This window comes from Pelophylax lessonae, assembly GCF_965119305.1.
Source record: "Pelophylax lessonae genome assembly, chromosome: 9".
Taxonomy (NCBI): Eukaryota; Metazoa; Chordata; class Amphibia; order Anura; family Ranidae; genus Pelophylax; species Pelophylax lessonae.
This window is the reverse complement of record NC_138776.1, coordinates 138,956,612-138,982,342: the sequence shown is the minus strand read 5'-3', so window position 1 is coordinate 138,982,342 and position 25,731 is coordinate 138,956,612. Positions and strand designations below refer to the sequence as shown.

Sequence of the window (25,731 nt, the reverse complement as noted above, 5' to 3'; positions counted from 1 at the left end):
CTATTAGGAACACAGGGTGACAAAAGAAATGATAGACAGCTACTTAATGGACACTGAGAATATGGTCTTTATTACTTCAAATGGGACAGTGATATTAGGCAATATATCTCAGGAGGTGTGTGAAGACTATTCCTGGCCTGTTTGATGCTGAACATTTTCATTGAAAGAGCTAATCACATTGGTCTCTGTTGAGGTTCTTCAGCGTCAGAGTGTCACTGGCGGTCCCTTCCTATTGTCTGTGTATTGAGGTGCGATGAGTATTCTGTTAAGCCTGTCTGTCCCATTGTTCATGAACTCTCATATTGTTTCTGTCCAGATTGCTAGATAATTAGTTCATGTTAATCCTATTTCTGTATACAATTTCAACTGCATATTATAATGTAATCAGGCAACTCCTGACCTGATGGGGTAATCTGATCGGGGGGGGGGGGGGGGGGGGAATGTCCATGTTGAATATAAACTGTGCGACTGTTCAATAAAGGAGAAGGTGCCAGGTGCCAGAAGAAGCTAAGTTGTGGGCAATCTGCCAAGACCCTTGATAAGTTCATCCAAAGAAGAACCATGTAAGCAATCCTCTGTAAAACGGCAGGTCTGACAGCCTTTTTTTGTAAGCCTGGTCCACAGACCAGCGTTTTAGCCACACCATGCGTCTCATAGTAACCTACTGCAGATACTCTAGTCGCAAGGGGGGCCAACATCTACAGACGCATCACATATAAAATGTTATACCCAAGACCATTTCGTCCGCCAGTTTGGCAAAGTCAGGGGGAAGCCGTCTCGGTTCCAAATCACTCAAGAGCTTTTCCCATTTCGTAATGGTCTGGGACACCAGAGCGATCGCAAATACCGGTCCAAGTATTGAGCCCACTATCACAAGTGGCGGGACAGAGCCTCACCCTTTTATCAACAGGGTCTTTAAAGACCGGAGGCTCCTCAACCGGAAACGCAGTGGATTCATTCAGTCTGGAGACTGGGTGGTTCACCTTCGGTGGAACGGTCCATTTTCTTATCAAAGTGTCCGCAAAGGGATAGCGTCTTGTGAAATGTTTCGGCACCACTAACGTGTTTAAGGCGCCCTCCACTGTTCAGCGACAATTTGCTCAAAAAAGTTCCAGACAAGGGAAAACCTTGACTACTCAGGGTTTTGCAGGTGCTAAGACACCTGCGTCCCTGACGCTGTAGAATCATCTGCCATTTTTAGAGTTTCCAATACTGACACTAAGTGCCTCCACCAGCGCTTTTCCCACGCGGCTGCAGATGAGGATATATCATCCTCGCCATCTGAATGATGCAGACCCCTCAGGGTAACTCGCATTTGTGGCGGCCATACCAACCTCAGAATTCGAGGATACAGATGAGGCAAGTGAGGGCAGTGGGCGCTTTTTACTAGTCTTTTTTTTTTTAGGACCATAACTTTTGACACCAGGGTTTAAAAAAAAAAAAAAAAGCCATTAAGGCAGACAAGAGTTGTGACCCGGAGGTCCCTGCAACACCAAAGAGGGGATCAGTAGGTGATACTTGCTCCTGGAACTCCATGTTAACGGGGGGACAGTGCAGTGTCACTTTAAAGATAACTGCAAAAAAAACGGCCCCACACTGCTGCACCAGCGGTACTACAATTTCCGGCACACTCGTCTGCAATATAGCAGAGTGAGGGAACGACCTACAGGGACCCAAATAGACTCACTACTGCCAGATATTAGGGAGAGCAGAGCCGGCCTGAAATGTACAGAAAAACGATCCTCACAGGAAGAGGAAGTACCTGGGTAAGCACTAGAGGTAAAGCCTTGCCACTCACTGCTGTACAGCATTCTCGGACTCTGAGAAAATGGCCGCCCAATGCGTTTCAATGGGAAACTACTAAAAAATGGCTGCCGAGTTTAATACAGCTGATCTAAAAAAAATGCTGGCGTCCACAGCACGCCATGCGGTCTACAGGACGCCAGCAATCAATCAGGCATAGGGGGCCCCTGGCAGGGACCCCCAACCAGGATTAACTCCCCCCCCCCCCAAGCGGATTGCATGATCTGCACCCCCCCTGAGGGCCCCTATCGCCTGCTACAGCCCCTGCACCAAGCCTGACTAAGGTAAGGACCCCCTATGAAATAGTGGGGAGGATTGTCTGCGGGGGGAGCCTTGGATGGTCGATTGGGGATGGTCCTTAGGGACCCCACATACCGGGGGGGGGGGGACATGGGGGAAGAGGGGTAGCCTGATGTTCCTACCATCCCAGGGAGGGGCCCACTTCAACCCATAGACCGCAAGAGATATGAGGGGACACTACTATACCAACGATATTCGGGTAGGCACCACCCAGGACAGACCACTTCTCCACCCAGGGTGGGGGTGCTGACGGCCAAGGGATACGCTGTGACTCAAGCCAAACCAGGTTGTGTGGGTCCCAGCGAGGCGTTTCACTCGCGGGCCAGCTCCCGTCCAGTGGGGCTATGTCGTGGGGAGGCCTAGTGTGGAGTTGCACACTCTTGCTGGCCAGACTGGGAGACCATAAGGATCTAGCATATCCAGTCCGACACCCAGTCCGGCTGTTAATTGTAGTTCTCTAAGAAACATAACTAGCTAAAAAACATAACTAGCAAAAAAAAATAAAAAAATCGAAAATCAAGTGGCCGCCTTGCAAACTTGTGATATTGGTGCCTGATGATGGAAGGCCCAAGTAGAATGCGCTGTGACAGGTTAAGGTGGAACCTGACCTTTAATGGAAAAGGCCTGAGTCATCATCTGTCTGATACATCTGGAGATGGTAGCCGAAGGGGCCAGCCCTTTTCTTAGTCTGTCCATAACCACAAAAAGTCTGCCCTCCAAAAAGGACTCTGCCAGATACACCCGAACCGCACGACCCACATCCAAGGTATGCAAAGCAAATTCCATGCGATGAGTGGGCTTGGGACACAAGGAAGGCAACACAATGTCCTCATTCAAATGGAAGTCAGACAACTTTGGGCAGGAATGATGGTGAGGGACAAAGAACCACTTCATCCCTATGGACCACCAAATAGGGACCGCAACAGTAGAATGCCACCAATTCCGATACCCTGCGGGCCGAGGTAATAGTCACCAAGTATGTCACCTTCTGGGATAACTTAAGACAAGGGAATCTCCCGAATATTCTCAAATGGAGGTTTCTGGAGAACCGAAAGCACTAAATTTAAATCCCATGGCAGTAAAAGTCCGTACAGGTGGAGCAACATGTCGAACCCCCTGAAAGAAGGTACGAACTAAGGAGTGCCATGCTAGGGGTCACTGAAAGAAGCCTGCCAAGGCAGACACCTGACCCTAGATGGTACTCAAGGTTAACTTCTGATAAACGCCCTGTTGAATAAAGGTTAAGATCTGAGCCACAGAAAAGGATCGAGGATGAGCACCAATCTACCCACACCAAGAAATGTATGCTTTCCACGTATGATGGTATTTCTTGCTGGAAGACTACTTCCTCACCTTCACCATAGCAGGGATCACTGATCTAGACAAACCTCTATCCCTCAGTACCTGACTTTCAATAGGGGACATTTACGGCCACCAGGATGATTGGAAGATCCTCGCTCTTGATTCCTCGCAGGAACTGCAGAAGAAGCCCTAAGCCGAGGATGATTCTGGCCTTGCTGTGGCCCTTGGGGCGCTTGCCAGAGGAACCCCTGATCTTGCCACGAACCTCGGTATCCTACTGTGGAGCAGAACCTGCTAAAAGAGCTGCATGTAGGACTGAACTGCCTTGAAGGGGGATACCACCAGACTCAGAGCCTGTATGCAAATCAGGAGAGAGAACTGTGCGACAGCAGCCTGTGGTTCCTGAAATATGTCCAGAGGAAGGACCACCCCGGTCATAATTAAAATCAGGGAATTGAATTACCTAGGTCTGGACAGGGACCTTAGGTAGTTCGGACATTACCTGAACCTTTGCAGAAATATATATCCTGAAAATGAACATTTTGTGGATCTCCTTGACTCTCAAAGAATTCCCTGGGGCAGGAAACCAGCGAAGATGTCCCCCCACCCCAATAATGGGTGAGGGCAGACCTTCATGTTGAAGGGATGATGTCTGTTGGCCCGGAAAAGCTAGCTCTAGGTTTACCAGCCCATGGTTGCTTGGAACCTCCCGGGAAGAGATTTAAAATATCCATTTCCCTTATTCTCTGTCCCAGCAGCATGAAATCATTTTCTATGGGCTGAGAAGGAGGGCCATCGTCTGCGACGAGGATCCTTTCCTTGACTGTGGCAGGAAGGTACTCTTTCCCCCCTCAGTTCTACCCTGAAAGATGTCATTCAGGGTAGCCCGAAACAGGCGATGAGACCCATGGCTTTCCCACCGCCATGTGAGTCAGGCGTCTCGTCTCCTCCGTCTTTGCTCCCCTCTTCCAGGTAGCGTTGCGCATGCTCCGCCTTCCAACACAAACCGGAAGTTCTGGTTTCCAAAACGAGGCTTGGAGCGCGCTGGCGTTTTTGAATTTCCGATGCCAAAAAAACAGTACACTGGCCGGGAGGAGACCCCTGCTGAACAGCAGGTTACTGGCCTGGAGGGACCACCATATTGACCGACGGCCTGTGCTTTGGGGCGACCTGTGAGAAGCCTAGGAGGTGGCAGGTAGAGTGCGGCCTTCACCGGCGTTCCTGTACCTGGCTCACAGGGGGACCATCCAACTCTTAACCTCCCTGGCAGTCTGATTTATGTCCAGATTTCTGTACATTGTTTTGCATAGAAATACATTTTACATTTTAAAACTCACCTTCCCCTGCGATCCCCCGCCAGCGAAACTGAGTTACTTGAACTGAGCGATATCGATTCGTGGGAAAATTCGTCATCAGGTACGGAAAGTAACGACAGCGACGATTCTGATGTCTTTCTGGCACATAGCTGTTGTAAATTCTGAAGAATCATTTAGTATACTTCCCAAATTCCACAAGCTATGTGCCAGAAAGACATCAGAATCGTCGCTGTCGTCACTTTCCATAACCGATGACGAATTTTCCCACGAAGCGCTATCGCTCAGTTCTTCAAGTAACTCCATTTCGCTGTCTTCCAGTTCATCTAAAAGCGCTTTTGCGCAAAAAAAAAAAAAAAGCTTTTTGGATGCCATGGTCGTTCAACATTTTCCAGGGACAAAGCACTGGAAAAGCACAGGCAGGGCACCGGAAAAGTCACCAGGTGCAATCCTGTGGTGAAATGGCATGATACAGTGTAATCCGTTAGGATCACAGCTTTATATCATGTTATTTTGTGTATTTACACTTTTGAATTTGCCGCCGGTTCCATCCCCCTGCGTCGCAACGCTCACAGGGAGGGAACCGGAAGGCAAGTGCCGGCATTGGCCGTGCACAGAGCGGGGAGAGAGTGTGAGGACGACGGGGAGGACGGCGGGGGAACGCAGGGAAGGCGAGTAACATTCTGGGGTAATCCCAAGTGTGGCTCGGAGTTACCGCTTTTGGTACTGAAAGTTAACCCCGAGCCACACTTGGGAATACCGCCAGGGAGGTTAAGGTCAGAGATAAAAAAAAAATAAATGTTTCGCTGTGGGAGAAACACAATCAAACTGAGGGACAAGGGGAAGGGTGGGGCCTTTGAACAAGCTTTGAACTGATTGTGTTTCCTGTAGGGAGGAGCCTCTCCTCTCTCATACGTTTGCCCTCCTGGAAGCTAAGAGGAGAAAAGATGTTGAGAAAAAAAATTGGACCAGAGATCCCAGCCAGGAGCCTAGGTCCTTACTGATTAGACAGATTAAAACCGATTGCTCCTTCTACTCTTCTTTCTCACATCGGTGTCTTCTATCTTCAAAATATCCTTACACTACCCCTCTTCTCCACCCCACAGCATACACATAGCACCCTCACTCCTGCCCTCTCCCTACCACTGTACCTATCACCTCCTTCAGTTGCTGAGCCCACATGCTAACCTAAACACCAGGACAATTAGACATGTGCGCTCATACACATCCCACTCCCATCTTGCCTTTCTTACCCGCCTCCTAGCCTCAGGGGACATTCCCCCAAATCCTGGCCATTTTCCATTTTCTTACTGCAAACCACATATCCGACACCCCTCCTCCTCTGACAACAGCCGCAATCTACTCAGTTTAATTTCTGTCCCCCTGCTTCCTAAAAACAGCTACTCAATCTCATGCGCCCTTTGGAATGCTCCCTCCATCTGTAACAAGCTCACATCTGTGCATGACCTTTTTATCTCTCATAGCTTTAACATCCTCGCCATAATTGAAACCTGGCTTAAAAATTTTGACTCTGCTTCTCCTGCTGCCCTCTCCTATGGTAGCCTCCACTGGACTCACTCCCCCAGACCCAACGTACAGAAAGGAGGTGGAGTTGGATTCCTTTTATCCCCGCAAAGCACCTACAAATTCCTTCCAAACCCTCCCTCTCCGTCACTCTTTGAGATGCACTGTATTCGTCTGTTTTCTCCTATTTCTCTAAGGATTGCAGGAATTTATCGGCCCCCTGGACCAGCATCACACTTTTTTGATGACTTTGCTGCCTGGCTACCCTACTTTCTCTCCTCTGAAATACCCACTATCAATCTTGGTGACTTCAACATCCCTGTCAATGTTAACAGCCCAGCTACAACTCCACTTCTCAACTTAACCTCTTTTGACCTAACCCAATGGACACACACTTCCACTCACTCCAATGGTAATATCCTTGACCTTATATTCTCCCATCTCTGCTCTGCCGACAACCTCACCAACACCCCCTTTCCTCTCTGATCACAACCTCATCAGTTTCACTGTATCCTTGCCTCAAATCACCCATCCCCCAAAGCAGCAAACAATTACTTGTAGGAACCTTCGTCACTTTAACCCTTCTCTCTATTCTGCTACTGACCACCTACATGACATAATCTCTCCCCTGTCCTGTCCTGACCTGGCCACCTCTGTTTACAACAGCTCACTCATCACTTGATGCACTTGCTCCTCTAACTGCACGCAGAATCAAGCCCCGACCATTTCAACCCTGGCAAACTGACAAGAGTAGAAATCTCAAGAGACACTGCCGTGCTCTTGGACGGTGGCGCAAAACCAAATGCCTGCAGGACTTCGCCCTATATAAATCTTCCCTCCAAACATACAATTCATGCCTCCATGCTGCCAAACAAGCCTACTTTGTCTCTCTTATTACTACCCTGTCATCCACTCCCCGTAGGCTCTTCAACTTTTAACCCTCTGCTTCGTCCCCCACCCCCTCTTCTCACTAATTCAATCACTGCCCAAGAGATTGGAAATCACTTCAAAGACAAGGTTGATGCAATACGCGAGACTGTGCGCACATCTCCCCCACTCAACATACCTTGCCTAACAGTACAGTCAACACACTCCTCCTTTGAACTGGCTACTACTGAAGAGGTTAAAAACATTTTCTCAGATGCCCGCCTAACCACCTGTTCCCTGGATCCTGTTCCCTCACAACTACTACAGACACCCTCTTATTCTATCCTATGCTCCCTTACTCACATCTTTAATCTCTCCCTCTCTAGTGGCACCTTCCCCTCTAAAAGATGCGCAAATCACTCCCATACTTAAAAAGCCCTCACTGGACCCCACCAACCTGAACAACTTAAGACCCATCTCACTGCTCCCATTCATATCAAAACTTCTAGAACGCTTGTCTACAACCGTCTAAGCTCCTACCTCAGAGAAAATAACCTTCTTGATCCCTTAACAGTCTGGCTTTCGCTCACAGCACTCCACAGAAACTGCCTTACTAAAACTCACCAATGATCTACTAACTGCCAAAACCAATGGCCACTACTCCATACTCTTACTACTTTACCTCTCTGCGGCCTTTGACACTGCTGACCACCCGCTCCTTCTTAATAAACTGTTCCCTTGGCCTCCAAGATTCTGCTCTTTGTTCTCCTCCTACCTATCGCAGCGCTCCTTCAGTGTTACCCACAACTCTACCTCCTCCTCCCCATTGCCCCTTTCCGTGGGGGTTCCCCAAGGCTCTGTTCTTGGACCCCTCCTCCATCTACACCGCCTCCCTCGGTCACTTGATAACCGCGCACGGTTTCCAATACCATCTCTACGCCGATGACACTCAAATCTGTCTACTCCTCACCTCACTCCTTCAGTCTCCTCTCACATTGCTAACTTACTTACTGACATATCAACATGGATGTCGAACCACTTCCTCAAACTAAATCTCTCTAAAACTGAGCTGGTAATTCCCACCCCCCCCCCCCCCTCCATTACTTTTCCATCAAAACTAGTTATGCAACCATCAATCCCTCCCCTCATGCCAGGGTACTAGGTGTAATCCTAGACTCTGACCTGTCCTTTCAGCCCCAAATCCAATCATTGTAAAAAACTTGTAGACTTTACCTCTGCAAAATCTCAAAAATTCACCCCTTTTTAACAACTGAAACCACCAAGCTACTCATTCACTCCCTTGTTATTTCTCGCCTCGACTACTGTAACTCCCCCTTCTCATAAGCCTACCACATCATAGGCTATCCCCCCTTCAGTCCATCATGAATGCTGCTGCCAGGCTTATCCACCTTACCAACCGCTCAGTGTCTGCCTCCCCTCTCTGCCAATCCCTACAATGGCTCCCGATTGACCAGCGAATTAAATTCAAAATACTAACCATAACATACAAAGCCATTCACAACTCTGCCCCGATCTACATCACCAATCTTGTCTCCAAATATCTACCAAACCGTCCTCTCCGCTCCTCTCAAGACCTCCTACTCTCAAGCTCCCTTGTCTCCTCCTCCCATGCTAGTCTCCAGGATTTCTCCAGGGCCTCTCCCATCCTCTGGAATGCTCTACCTCAACCTGTATGGCTATCTCCTACTCTAGCTTTCAGGCGATCCTTGAAAACGCATCTCTTCAGGAAAGCCTATCACACCGCCAACTAATCTGCCATCAGCTCATTCCCTACGGTTACAACCTCTTGTACCACCTGCCCCACCCCATTAGATTGAAAGCTCTTCTGAGCAGGGCCCTCTTAATCCTCTTGTATTTTATTGTAACTGTATTGTCTCCCTCTAACATTGTAAAGCGATGCGTAAACTGCTGGCGCTATAGAAATCCTGAATAATAATAATACCTAGAGCAGAGAGAGCGGTTATATACCAAACTGAGGAAGGCCCATGGGCGTAGCCAGGTTTTTTTGTTCTGCCTAGTCCTACTCCTGGAGGAGGCAATATAACCCAGTAGTTTCGTCGATTAACGAAAGAGAAATGTAATTTACCTTTAATTTAGCATTCCTATCTCTCAAATTCATGGAAGTACACTTACAAGTTTGACTCTATGACCAGCAGTAGTGGATATGCCCCATGTGCATTCCTTGCGGCTTGGATACTTCTCAGGATAACTTGGGCTTGAAATGGTTCCCTCAGCATTCACAAGTCTGTGTTCACAGCCAGCTAGAGATAAGCACTGTGTTAGCAACATGCAATGATTTAAACAATGCACTGGCTTTTTGCATTCATATACTTGGAAATTAAAGTTATGTAAAATATGTAAAATATTCCTTAGCAATGCAAGACATGCCCTAATCGTAAAAAATGTTGGCAAGTTAATAAGAGTCTACCCACATTAGCCCCTGCATAAAGAACATTAGACCTTAAAAGCTGCAATATATTACATATTTGTTACTCTATTTAAGTCCTTCGATGTGGTGGCTACATTGGTTAATTTTCAGGGTTTGTACTTCACTTTTGCTTGGTGATCCTGCCAGTAACACTTCTTGCCCTAGGGTGACAAAGCTTACTGTACTATATGAATGAAAAAACAAAATTAAACCCGCGCTACACAACGTGAAAATTATTAATATAAGTGAGGTAATGAGCAGCTGCTGCAGACTCTAAGAAAATTCTTAGGAAAATGTGATAAAAACGAATTTATGCAGCGCTAGCTTCAATAAAGTGATAAGTGCTGTGATATATAAACAATATCCAATAATTTATAAAGTGCATAAAAGGATCATATACACAAAGTGCTAAGTGCTAAAAAAATATGCAATATCCAATAAATTATAAAGTGTATGTATACACATAAGTGGTTAGATATACTCCAAAAGCATGTTCAATGCTTGAAACAAAAAGTCCTTAAAGTGATCCAATTAAGGTGCCAAAAAATATTCAAGTGCTTGCAAAGTGACAAGGTGCCCCTCAAGGTTCCCCACTCACCAGATTGCAGATAAATTAAGACCTTCAAGATTATTGCACATTGCCCAGGATCTTTAAGGACCAGAACTTCTCCTATGTAGCCTTCACACTTGTTGGGTCAGCTTCCGCCTCCACTGTGCGGGTGGGAGCGGCAGGGTTGTCCGATGTGGGCATCCAACAGCCAAATGTCTCTTCCCTATTCCTCCTCCAATCGCGCAAAGGACAGCGCAATGGTTGGACCATGAGGATGTCAGATAAGGTGACTGCGATCTGTCTCCGGTCCCCAATCCCGCACAGCGGTCCTCCTTGCACTGCCTGCAGCACACACACTCCCCGATCTCTCCTTCCAGAGGATAATCGGGGAGTGTGTGTGCTGCAGGCAGTGCAAGGAGGACCGCTGTGCGGGATTGGGGACCGGAGACAGATCGCAGTCACCTTATCTGACATCCTCATGGTCCAACCATTGCGCTGTCCTTTGCCTGCGCGATTGGAGGAGGAATAGGGAAGAGACATTTGGCTGTTGGATGCCCACATCGGACAACCCTGCCGCTCCCACCCGCACAGTGGAGGCGGAAGCTGACCCAACAAGTGTGAAGGCTACATAGGAGAAGTTCTGGTCCTTAAAGATCCTGGGCAATGTGCAATAATCTTGAAGGTCTTAATTTATCTGCAATCTGGTGAGTGGGGAACCTTGAGGGGCACCTTGTCACTTTGCAAGCACTTGAATATTTTTTGGCACCTTGGCACCTTAATTGGATCACTTTAAGGACTTTTTGTTTCAAGCATTGAACATTCTTTTGGAGTATATCTAACCACTTATGTGTATACATACACTTTATAATTTATTGGATATTGCATATTTTTTAGCACTTAGCACTTTGTGTATATGATCCTTTTATGCACTTTATAAATTATTGGATATTGTTTATATATCACAGCACTTATCACTTTATTGAAGCTAGCGCTGCATAAATTCGTTTTTATCACATTACTGTACTATATGGTGGAGCAGCGTCACCCAGGAAAAGGACCTGTTATGCCTACAGAACACCTCTGCTTCTCATAACATAGGGGAGGTGTTCTGTAGTCCACAGAGAACCAATAACACTGTCGGTAAACTTAAACTGAAAGGAAGCAAATCGGAAAAGTTCATGGTTAGTGTGCACATAGACTTGCGTTTTTTTTTTGACCATTACATAAGTTCTTCATGGGAGAGGACTAAAGTGCTGCCAATTCCATTAGTGTTATTGAACAGAAAAAAAATAAATCCAACCGAACCGGTTGACAAGAAAATGTTCTCTGACTACCCTGTATTAGATTCATTTTAGCTTGGCCCAATTTTAAACCTGTAAAGTGCAAGGGTTTTTTAAAGTGCAAAACCTTTTAAGTGCAGCTCCCACTCATCAGCCAATGTATAGTTACCTAAACCCAAACTCGATCCAGTGATTTATAGAAAGCAGCAGCTCTCTCCTTCCTCATAGGCTCAGAGACAGCAGTGGAAAAATTGGCCCATGAGGAGACAGTGGAGTCGGGACTGAGCCTCACTCTGTCAACAGAGCTGGTTCGGGGGCGAGCCCACACGATTGCCTCCATAGAAAACTTTGGGGAAGGAGGGGTGGTATGCCAGGAGCACCTGTGGGGACCCAAGAAGAGGATCAGGGCTGCTCGGTACAAACCCACTGCACAGAGCAGCCAAGTATAACATGTTTGTAATTAAAAAATGTATAAGGGTTTACATTCACTTTAAAATAAACTAGTATAACAGAGACCTAGGCTAAGTTTTAGCCCGTTTAGTGCCAGACTTTTTTTTGACAAAAGGAGGTGCAAAAGTGTTTTTTCTATTGGCTTGCCTATTAAGAAACTTAAAGAAAATGTAAACCTTCACCTTGTATAACAACCCATGCAGTTTAAAATAGAATTAAAAGGCAGTGTGTGTGTTACCTTTTCCCCCCCTTTTTAGAAGTGATCACATTCTCTGTTCAGCGCTCTAGGCGGCTAAGAAGGGGAAGAAACTGCAGCACACTGGTTTTGTTCTGGCTATGCAGGGGGAGGTGAGAGGGGAGTGTCAGGACAAGTCTAATCATTGTAGGAGAGTAGGCTGAGTTCTCAGCACAGCTAGAGAACTGACCCCACTGTGTTTTCCTGTCTAGCAGGGTCAGTTTTTTATAGAAAATCAGAGGGACTGGCAGGAACACCAGGGATTTCACACTAAGGAAGCAATAAAAAGAACAGCAGACTTTTTCATACAAGTACATGGTACAGCAGGCACAAAGAATATATAAATCCAACATCTCCTATTCCTGATAAATGTAAACATAATGGCCCATGAACACTAGTAAACTTTTACACATCCCAGTCTGCATGGTATTTACATCCATAACATGTCAGATGAAAAGCACAATAATATTGTTATATGAGCATTTCATTGAGCTTAGATAGAAGCGTATTTTTGGATTCTACTCATTTCCATGGTTCATTTTCTGATTTCTATCCTGGTTTTCTCTAGCCCTACAATATCAAACATTGAAATATTTTCCAGATACCTTATATCAATATATTAATCATTATATTATTCAATTAAAAATGAATGAAGGTGTCCATTTATTGGTGATTTGTTACATGTACCTTGTGCCACAAAGTTTATTATCCCAGTACTCAAAAGGGATTTACTTACTAAAGGCAAGTAGACTGTGCAGTTGCAAAAGTCAGTTGCACACTGCAAGTGCAGTTGCTCCAGGGCTTCGTAAATGAGCGGAAGCGCTGTTGACTATCATCCAATCATGTGCAAGCAAAAATGCATTTTTATTTTCCTTGCATGTGATTGGGTATTTGCAAAGTGAGGCATTACCTCATTTAGTAAGCTCTGGAGAAACTGCACTACAGCCTTTTTGCTTTTAATTAAATCCACTCCATAGTGCAGACCTATGCAAACTGTGGCCCTCCAGCTGTTGCAAAACTACAAGTTCCATCACACCTCTGCCTCTGGGTGTCATGCTTGTGGCTGTCAGAGTCTTGCTATGCCTCATGGGACTTTTAGTTCTGCAACAGCTGGAGGGCCACAATTTGCATATCCCTGCCATAGTGTATTGCTTATGATAATTTTTTATCTGGGTGCTTGCTTGTATGTATATTTGCCCTCTGTTTCTGGGTTTCTCCAGCAATCCAAAATTTTTTTATAGAGTGGGATTGTTTGGGATTATGGAGGGGCCACAGTGCTGTAGGCAGGAGCATGGACTGAAAAGCACTTGAGCTTGCAAAAAAAAAAAAAAAAATTAAGCTCCTAACTTCCTGCAAGATGCGGATGTGTGCACTACATTGAAATACCAACCAACGTCGCCAGCTCCAAATTCCCTTTGCTGGATTACAGAACACCTCCCATGCTTATCTTCTAATGTAAGGGGGGCAATCCAAAGTAGAGCAGGGGGAGAATTAAGCAGTACTGAGAACAATGCTTGGCATTTCAGTACAGCAGAGGCAGCTTTGTCATCTCACTGGATTTTTGACAGAACAGGTATTTGTATGTATTTGCAGGGCTTTAAGGGATAAACCTTGTGAGAATGTGCATTTTATTGCAGAAAATGTGCCGCATATATTTAAAAGTTTTGCCTAGACGCAGTAAATTTTAGGTAAATTGGATGCCTAATTTTGCAAGGAGAATGTCAAAGTGGATTAACAATTCAAAAGAAACCGGTCATAAAAGAAAAAAAAAAAAAAAATGTATGGTTTGCCAATCCTAGCCAACTTTAGAACACACCAGTTGCCTGACTGCCTTTCTTAAATACTTTGTGGGTTACTCACCCAAAATAAGCATGCAGTAAGTGACATCAGAACTACTGATTTATATACGTTTTCTCGGTCAGTGACTCAAACTTACTAAAGTTATTGAACAGCAGAACGGTAAAGTAGATGGCCATTTTCAGAAGAGAGTTGTGCTATAGTAGCCCTCATTTCTGTTATGAGAGTGTCTTTTAGTGACCATACCTTCTTTACAGTCATGTCCATTGTCATGAAGCGTGTAGCCATTTTTGCACTGGCACATATAGCTGCCAAATGTGTTGATACACTCATGCTGGCAGCCTCCATTTTCTTTGGAACACTCATCCTTATCTGTAAAGAAAGCAGATGTAGCTTTGATAAGTCGCCATGCAATGGTGGCATACACAGACTTAAAAATGGGATTTTTGACTTACCGTAAAATCAATTTCTCTGGTAATCACTGACGGACACAGCTCCTGATTTTCATAATCATTGGATTATACTGCCCACTACAGGAGTAGGACACTAGGTGAAAACGAAGCTGGCTACGCCTATGGGCAGTCCCAGGGGGTATACTCCCCCTCTTTGCTATAGGTACAGTTTTGTTACAAGCAGTATCCGAAGAATTACAACTCCACAGAGGGGTGGGTGCTGTGTCAGTCAATGAATATCCGAGAAAATTCATTCTAGAGGATTTTACGGTAAGTCAAAAATCCCATTTTCTTTTGTTCATTGACTGACAGGTCCTGATCTTCATAACCATTGAGACGTCCCAAAGCAGTGTTAAACATGAGGGTTGGGAACCGCAAAAAAAAAAAAAAAATAAAAAAATAAAATCCTAAGGCTAAAAAGTAGCTAACCAGGCAACAGGAGTTCAACCAAAACAGGAGCCCACCTAAAAAAAAAAAAAAAAAAATTATATAATAATTATATGAATATGGGATTTTTGAACATACTGTAAGTTTTTCAAAGGAAACAGCGCTCCATAAATCATAACTAGTGGGTCATATTGCCTCCTCCAGTACTACGCAGAACAAAAAACACCTGGCTACGCCCATGGCCAATCTCCGCTGGTTTACAACCCCCCCCCCCCCCCTCTGCTCTAGGCAATCAGTTTAGTAGCAAGCAGTATTAGAAGTATCAGAACTCCATAGAGGGGTCAGTGTTGTGTCTGTCAAACTCAGAGAAATGGATTTTACGGTAAGTACAAAAAAATGGATTTTTGTAAAATCTTACCGTAAAATACTTTTCTCTTAGCTCATCGACAGACGTAGTCCTCGGTGATACACCACCTTCGGGTTATGTTACCTCCGCAGGAGCAGGACTAGACAGGAAATTAAAAAGCTCTGGCCACACCCTAGGGGCAGTCCCAGAGGGTATATCCTCTCTCTCTCTGCCTCAGCAAATCAGTTATGTGAAAAAGCAGTGCTTAGAGAATTTAACCCAACCCAACTCCAAAACAGAGGGGCGGGGACTACGTCTGTCGATGAGCTAAGAGAAAAGGATTTTACGGTAAGATTTTACAAAAATCCATTTTTCTCTAGCGCTCATCGACAGACGTAGTCCTCGGTGATACACCACCTTCGGGACGTCCCAGAGCAGTATCACAACTGAGGGGTGGGAAAATGGAAATCAAATCCCAATCTAGAAGGCCCAACCGGTGCCAACTAGAAGTTTACAATGCTCATCCTTAATGATGAGACTCAACAAAAAAATTTTCAAACAGAAAAAAACCCTCGAGGTAGACCACCGGTCTCCTCAAATTGCGGCCTGCAAAACCTTGCGGCCAAATGAGGCATCCGCCGATGCCGTCACATCAATTTTATAGAATTTTGTAAAGGTATGTACCGACGACCAGGTGTCCGCCTTACATACCTGGACCACTGACGCCTGATGGCGAAAGGCCCAGGAAGTACTGAGCGCTCGAGTGGAGTGCGCCCTAACAGGGAACGGAGGACTCTGACCCTTAATAGAATAAGCCTGTACCACCGTTTGTCTAATCCATTTGGCAATGGTCGCGGCAGATGCAGGCAAACCCTTTCTGGGGCCATCCGTGATCACAAAAAGTGAATCCGTCTTACGGAATGATTCCGTAGCTTTCAGGTATACCCTGATTGCCCGAACCACATCTAAGGAATGCAACGCATGTTCCCGATGATGCTTGGGCTGAGGACACAAGGAAGGTAGTACAATATCTTCATTCAGATGAAAATCTGAAACCACCTTGGGAAGAAAAGATGGTTTAGGATGAAGTACTACCTTATCCCTATGAATCACTAGGTATGGTGACTGGCATGATAATGCAGCCAGTTCTGACACCCTGCGAGCAGAAGTAATAGCCACCAAGAAGGCCACCTTCTGGGATAAAGTAAGCAAGGGAATCTCCCTGATGTTTTCAAAGGGAGGTTTCTGTAGAACCGACAAAACCAAATTAAGATCCCAGGGCGGTAAGGGCGCACGGACTGGAGGAGCCAGGTGCCGCACCCCCTGGATGAAATTCCGCACCAAGGATTTGGTAGCTAAAGGCTTCTGAAAGAAGATTGCTAATGCTGAAACTTGACCCTTGATGGTGCTCAAGGCTAGCTTCTGCTCAACCCCTTGTTGCAAAAAGGCCAATATTCGAGTTACCGAATAGGTACGTGGAGGAAATCCTAAAGATTCGCACCACGCAATATAAGTCTTCCATGTGTGATAATAGACTTTGCTGGAAGTCGCTTTCCTTGCTTTAATAAGGGTAGGAATGACTGAAGTAGACAAACCTCTGTCCTTCAGTACTTGGGTCTCAATGGCCAGGCCATTAAAACCAGCGACTGTAAAGCACGAAGGTAAATTGGTCCTTGAGACCACAGACACTCCCTGAGACGAAGTTCCCACGGAACGTCTGCGACTAACATGTCCAAGTCGGCCAGGCCGGCTTGAGGAGGCCAGCCTAGAATTTCTAGGACCACTGGCGCTGATTGGATCTGAACCAGGCGTCCCTAGAGCTATCTGGCCCCGACCATCCGAGAAAGTCTGGTCGTTTTCTGTTCCCACACATTTATCAGATACCTGATAGTTATCAGGAAAGGTGATCTTTTCTGGTTGAACCTCAGGGACCGAAGTCACCCGACTAGAGGCTACTTGGCCTATCTGGTCAACCAGATCCGATTCCTGTGAGGTATCGGGACTAATCTTAGGAAAAGGTAAAGGAAAAGATCTTTTCAGGGAACGGTAACTACCGCTTCCTGTGGTACTTAAATGTTGGAAGGGAAGAATCGCACCGGTAGTAGTGGTTGATGCTCGATCTAATGTCCTGAATACCGGTGAAAACGTCCCCCCACCCTGAAACCGGGTGGGGGCGCACCTTCAGGCTGTGTACTCCTTTGCTTCGGGTTTGGCTGGGTTGGTCCCCTTCTTGAACCCTCCTGGAGGAGTCTTGCCTTTCCCGCTAGTACCAGCCGGGCGCCCTTTATGGGCGGTAAAGAAAGGTCCTCGCTTGTTGCGAGGTCCCTTAGCTTTTGCAGCCTGTGGCAAAAAAGTGCTCTTGCCCCCAGTGGCATCCTTAATGATTTCATCTAGGTTGGCTCCAAATAGACGATTCCCCTGAAAGGGGAGATTGGTCAAGGTCTTTTTGGAACCTAGGTCAGCTGACCAGCATTTTAACCACAGCACACGTCTGAGGATCACTGCTAACTTAGATGCATGCCCTAATAGGGGAGTAGTGTCCAAGGCTGCGTCACAGATAAACCGTAGCCCTTGTATGATCTGTTCCATCAAATCAGAAGTCTCCTGGGGAATATCTTTTCCCCTAAGATCTTGGCGTACCATTTTCGCCCATTCCGTAAGTGTCTGGGAAACTAGACCAATAACGATTACTGGTCTAAATGCTGACCCTATCAGAGAAAAGATAGTGCGGGACTCTGCTTCTATCTTTCGATCCACCGGATCCTTAAAGGACGAAGTGTCCTCCACTGGAATAACCGTGGCTTTATTCAGCCTGGAAATAGGCGGATACACGACTGGTGGTACCGTCCATTTCTTAATGATGGATTCCTCAAACTGATAGCGTCTAGCAATACGTTTGGAAATAGTAAAGGTACGTTTAGAATGCTCCCATTCTCCTTTAATCTGATTACCAAAACATTTAGGTACAGGAAAAGCCTTCGCCGTCTTGATGGGCTTATTAGTCCCAAAAGGCCTCTCTGTTTCAGTTGCCTCTGCCGGTAAAGCCTCAAGTTTTAAGGTTTCTTGCACTGCCACAACTAGTGCGTCCACCAATGCTTCTTCCTGAATTATAGCAAGAGAAGAAGCGTCCTCCTCACTGTCTGAGGGGGCTTTACCTGGGATAACAGCCCTTGCAGAGGAACCTGCAACTGCCGTGACCATCTCTGAATCTGAGTCAGAGGTGTCAGATGGTATAGGGGTAGGCGGGGATCGCTTCCTTGACCCCCGTCCCTGACAGGCCGCCTCCACCCGAGCCACCATAGACTCCAAAATTGCTGTAAATGACTCTATACTCTGTGCACCGGCGGGTCCCGAGGCCCCCTCGAGGGAAACAGGTGGGGGAATATGTGTGGCAGGGTCCATAATAACTCCAGTTACTTCCTGGATAATATAATTCAAAAGTAAAGAAAAAAACTTTTTTTTTTTTTTTTTTTTTTTTTCTGACCCCCAGCGCCACAAAAAAAGCCCCTTAGTGTTACCTGCTTAGGGATCCCTATCGATCGAGAGAGAGAGAGATAGACCCCCAGGCTCACCACTTGATGCTCAGAGTTAAACTGCAACAGCTTACAGCGCTGTCTTGACAAACAGGAAGTCTTTTGGCTGGCTGCCCAGGAAGAAAGGAGGCGGCTCCGCCCCTCTGCACGCCTTCCGGCGCCTCCCCCAAGCTCCACGAGGTGTAGAATCACCTCAAACATGGCCGCCCCCATGCTGGAGACACGAGGCTACGCCAAAATGGCGGCTCGTGCGATCCACCAAAAAAAAAAAAATGGCGGCGGCCTAAACTGAATAGCGGTGTGCTGCAGGGCACACAACACTCTCTCTGCATGGGGATATGCGTGGTTGGCGGTACCGGCCCTGGCGGACCGCGTGGCCGTTCGGGAGGCCTGCTAAATAGCTGGAGATCTGATTTGGAAGGCAGTCTACATGTCCGTGGCTTCTGACTGGTAGGTAGCTTATACTTAACCCATAAGATTCCCAGAATGCCACAGATTACATCTTTAAAACATGTATACAATAGATTGTTAGCTCCAAGCCAAGCCTCCTGGCTTTTGCACACATAAATCACACTCAAAGTAGGAGGATTTGTGACATGTTATAGGATAGAAAGGACTCTTTCTTACCATACAGAGAGGGGCCCGCGTTCACCACAAAACCCGTCAGGGAAAAAGGGGGAACATACTACTCACCATACCGGAACCAGGCGGGCACCAACTCCTGACAGTACCCCTCTCCACCGGGGCGGGAGGGCTGTCGACCAATACGGACGCCGTGACTCATGGTCTTTGACGTTTCAGCGAGACGTTTAACTCGCGGGGTCAGTCCCTTAATGGGACTTTGTCGCGGCCGACCCAGCGCGGAGCTATGGCCTGCACGCGCTCGTAGGCTGAACTGGGGTGACCACCGGATCTCAACATCCAGCCCGTCGCCCAGTTCAGCTTTCTTGCTTGAAGATCTCACAGGAACACTGGAGAAAAAAGCTGTCTAAAAAATCTTAAGAAAAAAATCTTGCCAGGACCGAAGATCCCAGCAAGGTATCTAGGTCCTTACTCCTAACTAGACAGAAAATAACTGATTTGCTGAGGCAGAGAGAGAGAGGATATACCCTCTGGGACTGCCCCTAGGGTGTGGCCAGAGCTTTTTAATTTCCTGTCTAGTCCTGCTCCTGCAGAGGTAACATAACCCGAAGGTGGTGTATCACCGAGGACTACGTCTGTCGATGAGCGCTAGAGAAATCCCATTTTCGTTTTCCTTCGACGGACACAGCGTTCTATAAATCATAACTAGTGGTATGTCCAAAAGGAAAATCAAGGGTTGGGAAAATAACCCATGGCTAAACATAAGTGCCCTTAACCAGGACACAGAAGCTGTAACTGGTCAAAGGAGCCCTGTCTGAAAAATAAAGGTTTAAAGAAAAAAAAAAAAAAACACCCCTCGAGGAAACCGCCCCTTTTAGCAGCAGTCTTCAAAACTTTGCAGCCATAAGAGGCATCCGCAGAAGCCAAAGTATCTACCTTATAGAATTTTGTTAAGGTATGCACGGACGACCAAGTGGCCGCCTTGCAAACTTGTGATATTGAGGCCTGATGGAAGGCCCAAGAAGCACTCAGCATCCGAGGAGAATGCCCCATGACAGGGAGAGGTGGAACCTGACCTTCAATGGAATAGGACCAAGTCACCGTCTGTCTAATCCACCTGGAGATGATAGCCGAAGAAGCGGCCAACCCTTTTCTTGGTCTGGCCGTAACCACAAAAAGCGAGTCGGACCTCTGAAAAGACTCTGTAGCTGCCAGATACACCCAAATCGCAAGAACCACATCCAAGTTATGCAAAGCAAATGCCTTGGGATGAGCCGGCTTGGGACACAAGGAAGGCAACACTATATCCTCATTCAAATGGAAGTCAGACCACTTTGGGCAGGAATGATGGGCAGGAATGATGGGCAGGAACAAAGAACAACTTTATCCCTATGGACCACTAAATGGGGACTGCGACAGGATGTCGCCAATTCTGTTACCCTGCGGGCCGAGGAAATGGCCATCAAGAACGTCACCTTCCGGGATAACGTAGGCAAGGGAATCTCCCTCAAATGGAGGTTTCTCGAGAACTGAAAGTACTAAATATAAATTCCATGGTGGCAAAAGAGACCATACTGGTGGAGCCAAATGCCAAACCCCCTGAATAAAGGTACGAACTAAAGAGTGAATGGCTAGGGATCGCTGAAAGAAGATTGCCAAGGCAGACACCTGGCCCTTGATGGTACTCAAGCCCAACTTCTGATCAACGCCCTGTTGAAGAAAGGTTAAGATCTGAGCCACAGAAAAGGATCGGGGAGGAGTGCCAATCTACTCTCACCAAGAAATGTACGCTTTCCACATAGGATGGTATATCTTGCTGCAAGACAACTTCCTCCCCTTCACCATCGTAGGGATCACTGATTCACTAATCCAGACAGACTTCTAACCCTCAGTACCTGGCTTTCAATAGCTAAGCCATTAAAACCAGTGATGGTAGATTAGCCCTTGGGACAATAACTATGTGTGTGACAGCAGCCGGTGAATCATGGCCTTTGGTCCCTGAAGTTTCTGCAGAGGAAGGACCACCCTGGTCAGAAATAAAAATCAGACCCAAGTAAAGCAATTCCTGGAAAGGGATACGGGGACCTTAGGTAGTAGACATCACCTGAACTTTTGCAGGAATTAAATCTGCACAAGGAGACTGGACCTAAAAAATGTGAAAAAGTCGGCAAGCTTTGTCCTAAAGAAACATTTTGCAGATCTCCTTGACGCTCAAAGAAGTCCACGGGGCCAGAAACCAAAGATGTCCCCCCACCCCAATAATTGAAGAGGGCAGACCTTCATGCTGAAGGCGTCTTGACTGCTGGTGAGGGGAAGAGACTTACCAGACCAAGGTTGCTTGGAACCTCCCGGGGAGGATTTAAAGGATGTTTTTCCCTTATTCTCTGTCCCAGAAGCACAAAATAATTTTCTATGGGCTGAGGAGGAGAGCCACCGTCTGCGACGAGGCCCCCTACCCCTTCCATGACTGGCAGGAAGGTACTCTTTCCCTCAACCCCCCCCCGTGATACCCCTAAAGAGGTCATCCAGGGTAACCCCAAACAGGCGATCGCCTTGAAAGGTCAGAACAAGAGCTTTCTTAGAGGCTTGGTTTGCGGACCAATTCTTAAGCCACAGCACGTGCCTAATCATTACCACTGAAAGAAAAAGTTTGGACAGCACAGGAGCTGTATTCCAAAGCTGCATCACAAAAACTGCAGCCCATGGACCAACGGGTCTGCTAAATTACCCTGCTGATTCCCCAGGCCCTAGCGCAAAAGCTTGGCCCATTCAACTAGGGTCTGAGACACCAGGGCTGAGGCAATGACTGGCCGCAATACCGAACCAGACATAGTAAACATGCTGCGTGCCACAGCCTCCGCTTTGTCAGCTGGGTCCTTAAAGGATGGAGATTCCTCTACTGGGATCATGGTTGCTTTATTCAACCTGGAAACAGGAGGGTCCACCCCTGGTGGACTAGCTCACTTCTTTAAAAAGGGACTCCTCAAAAAACGTACAGCAAAACGTTTGGGACCACAAAGGGTAATTTTGGTTGTTCCTTACAGGAAAATCTGTCAAAAGGCACATAAGGAAACCCCTTTGGAGTACAATGCGACTTATGCGTACCAAATGACATAGCCATGTCCGTGGCTACATAAGCCGCATCCTCCATCTTTAAGTCTCACGCACTGCAGTAATAAGTGTGTCTACCAGCGGCTTTTTATTCGCTGCTGCAACCATGGAGAAATCATCCTCACTATCAGATGGATCATGGAGTGTGATATTAAGTCCCCCTGGATGGGGCCACGTCCACATCCGGCTCAGATGAGATACTGAGAAGGGGGAAGGCAGGGGACGCTTCCTCCTGGGCCTTTGCCCACATGCCACATGTTAGCGCAACTTACGTATCCCATATTTGTTTATCAATTTAAGTTGCTGCTTATATTGATTAGTTAGCTACATAGTTACATAGTTACATAGTTAGTGAGGCTGAAAAAAGACACAAGTCCATCCAGTTCAACCTATGTGTGTGTGTTTGCTTTTAACCGTACATTGTATACCCCTGTATGTTGTGGTCTTTAAGGTGTCCATCCAATAGTTTTTTGAAACTATCAATGCTCCCCGCTGATACGACTGCTTGTGGAAGAGAATTCCACATCCTTACCGCTCTTACAGTGAAGAACCCCTTACGCACTTTAAGGTTAAACCGCCTTTCCTCTAGTTTTAGTGAGTGGCCACGTGTCTTATTGTATTCCCTTACTCTAAATAGTTTGTTCCTTATGCTAGGGTCGCCAGTACAGTATTTGTACATTGATATCATATCCCCCCTCAAGCGTCTCTTCTCCAGAGAGAATAGGTTCAGTGTTTGTAGTCTTTCCTCATAGCCGATGTCCTCCATTCCCCTAATTATTTTTGTTGCCCTTCTCTGGACTTTCTCCAGTTCCAGCACATCCTTCCTGAGGACCGGTGCCCAGAACTGGACAGCATACTCCAGATGTGGCCGGACCAGAGTCTTGTAGAGTGGAAGAATAATCTCTTTATTTCTGGAGTGAATCCCCTTTTTTATACATCCCAGTATTCTGTTGGCTTTGCTTGCAGCGGCTTGGCATTGCATGCCACTTCCAAGCCTGTTGTCTACCAGTACCCCCAGGTCCCTTTCCATCCTAGACTCACCCAGAGGTTCCCCCCCTAGTGAGTAGCTTGCTATCTGGTTTCTGGCCCCCAAGTGCATTACTTTACATTTTTCTACATTAAATCTCATCTGCCATGTAGTTGCCCACCCCGTTATTTTGTTCAGGTCTGCTTGCAAGATTTCCACATCCTGCATAGAAGATATTGGCATGCCTAATTTAGTATCATCTGCAAATACTGAGATTGTACTAGATATCCCCTCCTCTAGATCATTTATGAATAAATTAAACAGGATTGGTCCCAGGACAGAACCCTGGGGGACCCCACTTTCCACACCCACCCAATCCGAGTACTCCCCATTAATCACCACCCTCTGTACTCTCCCCTGGAGCCAGTTCTCTATCCAGGTACTCACCTTATGGTCCATACCTACCTTCCTTAGTTTGTACAGTAAGCGTTTGTGGGGAACGGTGTCAAAGGCCTTTGCAAAGTCCAGATACACCACATCCACAGGCTTACCTTTATCTAAGTGGCAGCTCACTTCATCGTAGAAGGTTAATAGATTGGTTTGGCATGAACGATTTTTCATGAATCCATGCTGATTACTACTTATAATACCGTTTTCATTACTGAATTTTGTATGTGGTCCCTTATCATCCCCTCCAAAATTTTGCAGACTACTGATGTTAGGCTGACCGGCCTATAGTTACCCGGGATATATCTCGGCCCCTTTTTAAATATTGGTACCACGTTGGCTTTTTTCCAATCAGCTGGCACCATACCTGTCTGTAAACTATCCTTAAAGATCAAGAATAATGGTCTGGCAATCACCTGACTGAGCTCATTTAGAACCCTTGGGTGCAAGCCATCCGGTCCCGGGGATTTATTTATGTTAAGTTTCTCTAATTTAGCTCTAAGTCTATCCTCCGTTAGCCATGGCGGCACTTCCTGAGGTGTATTATTTAGTTCGGCCTTACAAGCGGGGTTCGTGTAGCCCCCCCGATTCGTTTGTGAAGACTGAAGAGAAGAAATTATTTAACACTTCCGCCTTTTCTCTGTCCTCAGTGGCCATTTTTCCTTTATCATCTTTTATGGGGCCAATGTGTTCTGGCCTCGCTTTCTTACTGTTTATATACTTAAAGAATTTCTTGGGGTTCTTTTTACTCTCCTCCGCTATATGTCTCTCGTGTTCCATTTTAGCCGCCCTGATTTCATCTTTACATTTCTTATTACACTCTTTGTAATGCTTAAATGCTGCCAATGACCCCTCAGTCTTGTATTTTTTGAAGGCCTTTTCTTTAGCTCTAATATACATTTTTATGTTGGAGTTTAGCCACCCAGGGTTTAGTTTTGCTCTTTTAAATTTATTTCCCTGTGGAATGCACTGGCCCACCCCCTTGTTAAGTATGCTCTTGAAGCACTCCCATTTTTCCTCCGTGTTCTTTGTTCCCAGGGTTCTATCCCATTTGATATTTTCTAGCAGCGAGCGCAGTTTAGGGAAATTGGCTCTTTTGAAATTCAGTGTCTTTATATTACCCTTGTGTTTCCTATTACTGTAATTAATACTGAAACCAATTGACCTATGGTCACTGTTCCCTAAGTTGTCCCGTATTTCTATATCTGTGAGCAGGTCTGTATTGTTGGTAATCAGTAGGTCAAGTACCGCATTGTTTCTTGTCGGTGCATTCACCATCTGACCCATGAAATTGTCCTGCAAAACATTTAGGAACTGCCGAGCCTTGGCTGAATGCGCGGTTCTTCTGCCCAGTCTATATCAGGATAATTAAAGTCCCCCATTATAATGACATTTCCCATCCTTGCTGCCAATCCTATCTGTAACATGAGGTCCACCTCACCCTCCTCCCTCTGGTTTGGGGGCCTATAGCATACGCCCAATATTACCTTCCCCACCGTGCCTTTCCTTTGAAGCTCTACCCATAGGGATTCTGCCTCGTCCATAGCTCCATTATTAATATCATCCCTCATATTTACCTGTATACTGTTCTTAATATACAAACATACCCCTCCCCCTTTTTTACCCTCTCTATCTCTGCGATAAAGGGAATACCCCTGAATGGTCGCCATCCAGTCATGAGAGCTGTCAAACCAAGTCTCAGTTATCCCCACAAAATCTAAGTCCTCCTCAAACATCAGCAGCTCCAGCTCTCCCATCTTGTTGGCCAGGCTTCTGGCATTGGTATATAAGCCTCGTAATTTTGATGTTTTTAGGCTGCTCTCTTGATTTTTCCCCGTACCCACCCTGGGTATAGGGGCTCCGAACACCCTACCGCTAATGCCCCCATTTCTGCCCTCTGAAACTTGCTTTCCACTGGCTAATTCTACATCTGTACCCTCCCCCCCATTCCCTAGTTTAAAAGCCCCTCTAACTTTGTGGCCATCCTCGCACCCAGTACGGCTGCACCCACCCCATTTAGGTGCAATCCGTCCCTA

The 25,731-nt window shown here is 46.4% G+C and overlaps 1 protein-coding gene across 1 annotated transcript in view; it reads right to left on the bottom strand.

The window, feature by feature from the left end:
• Positions 1-25,731, bottom strand: part of TLL2 (tolloid like 2) — a 305,471-nt gene that overhangs the window by 15,017 nt on the left and 264,723 nt on the right. Inside the window, exons 17-18 of the mRNA XM_082268493.1 lie at positions 14,117-14,242; positions 9,264-9,391 (exon numbers count right to left, since the gene is read on the bottom strand). Coding sequence (XP_082124619.1) covers positions 9,264-9,391; positions 14,117-14,242 — 254 coding nt within the window. The remainder of the gene's footprint in view (positions 1-9,263; positions 9,392-14,116; positions 14,243-25,731) is intronic.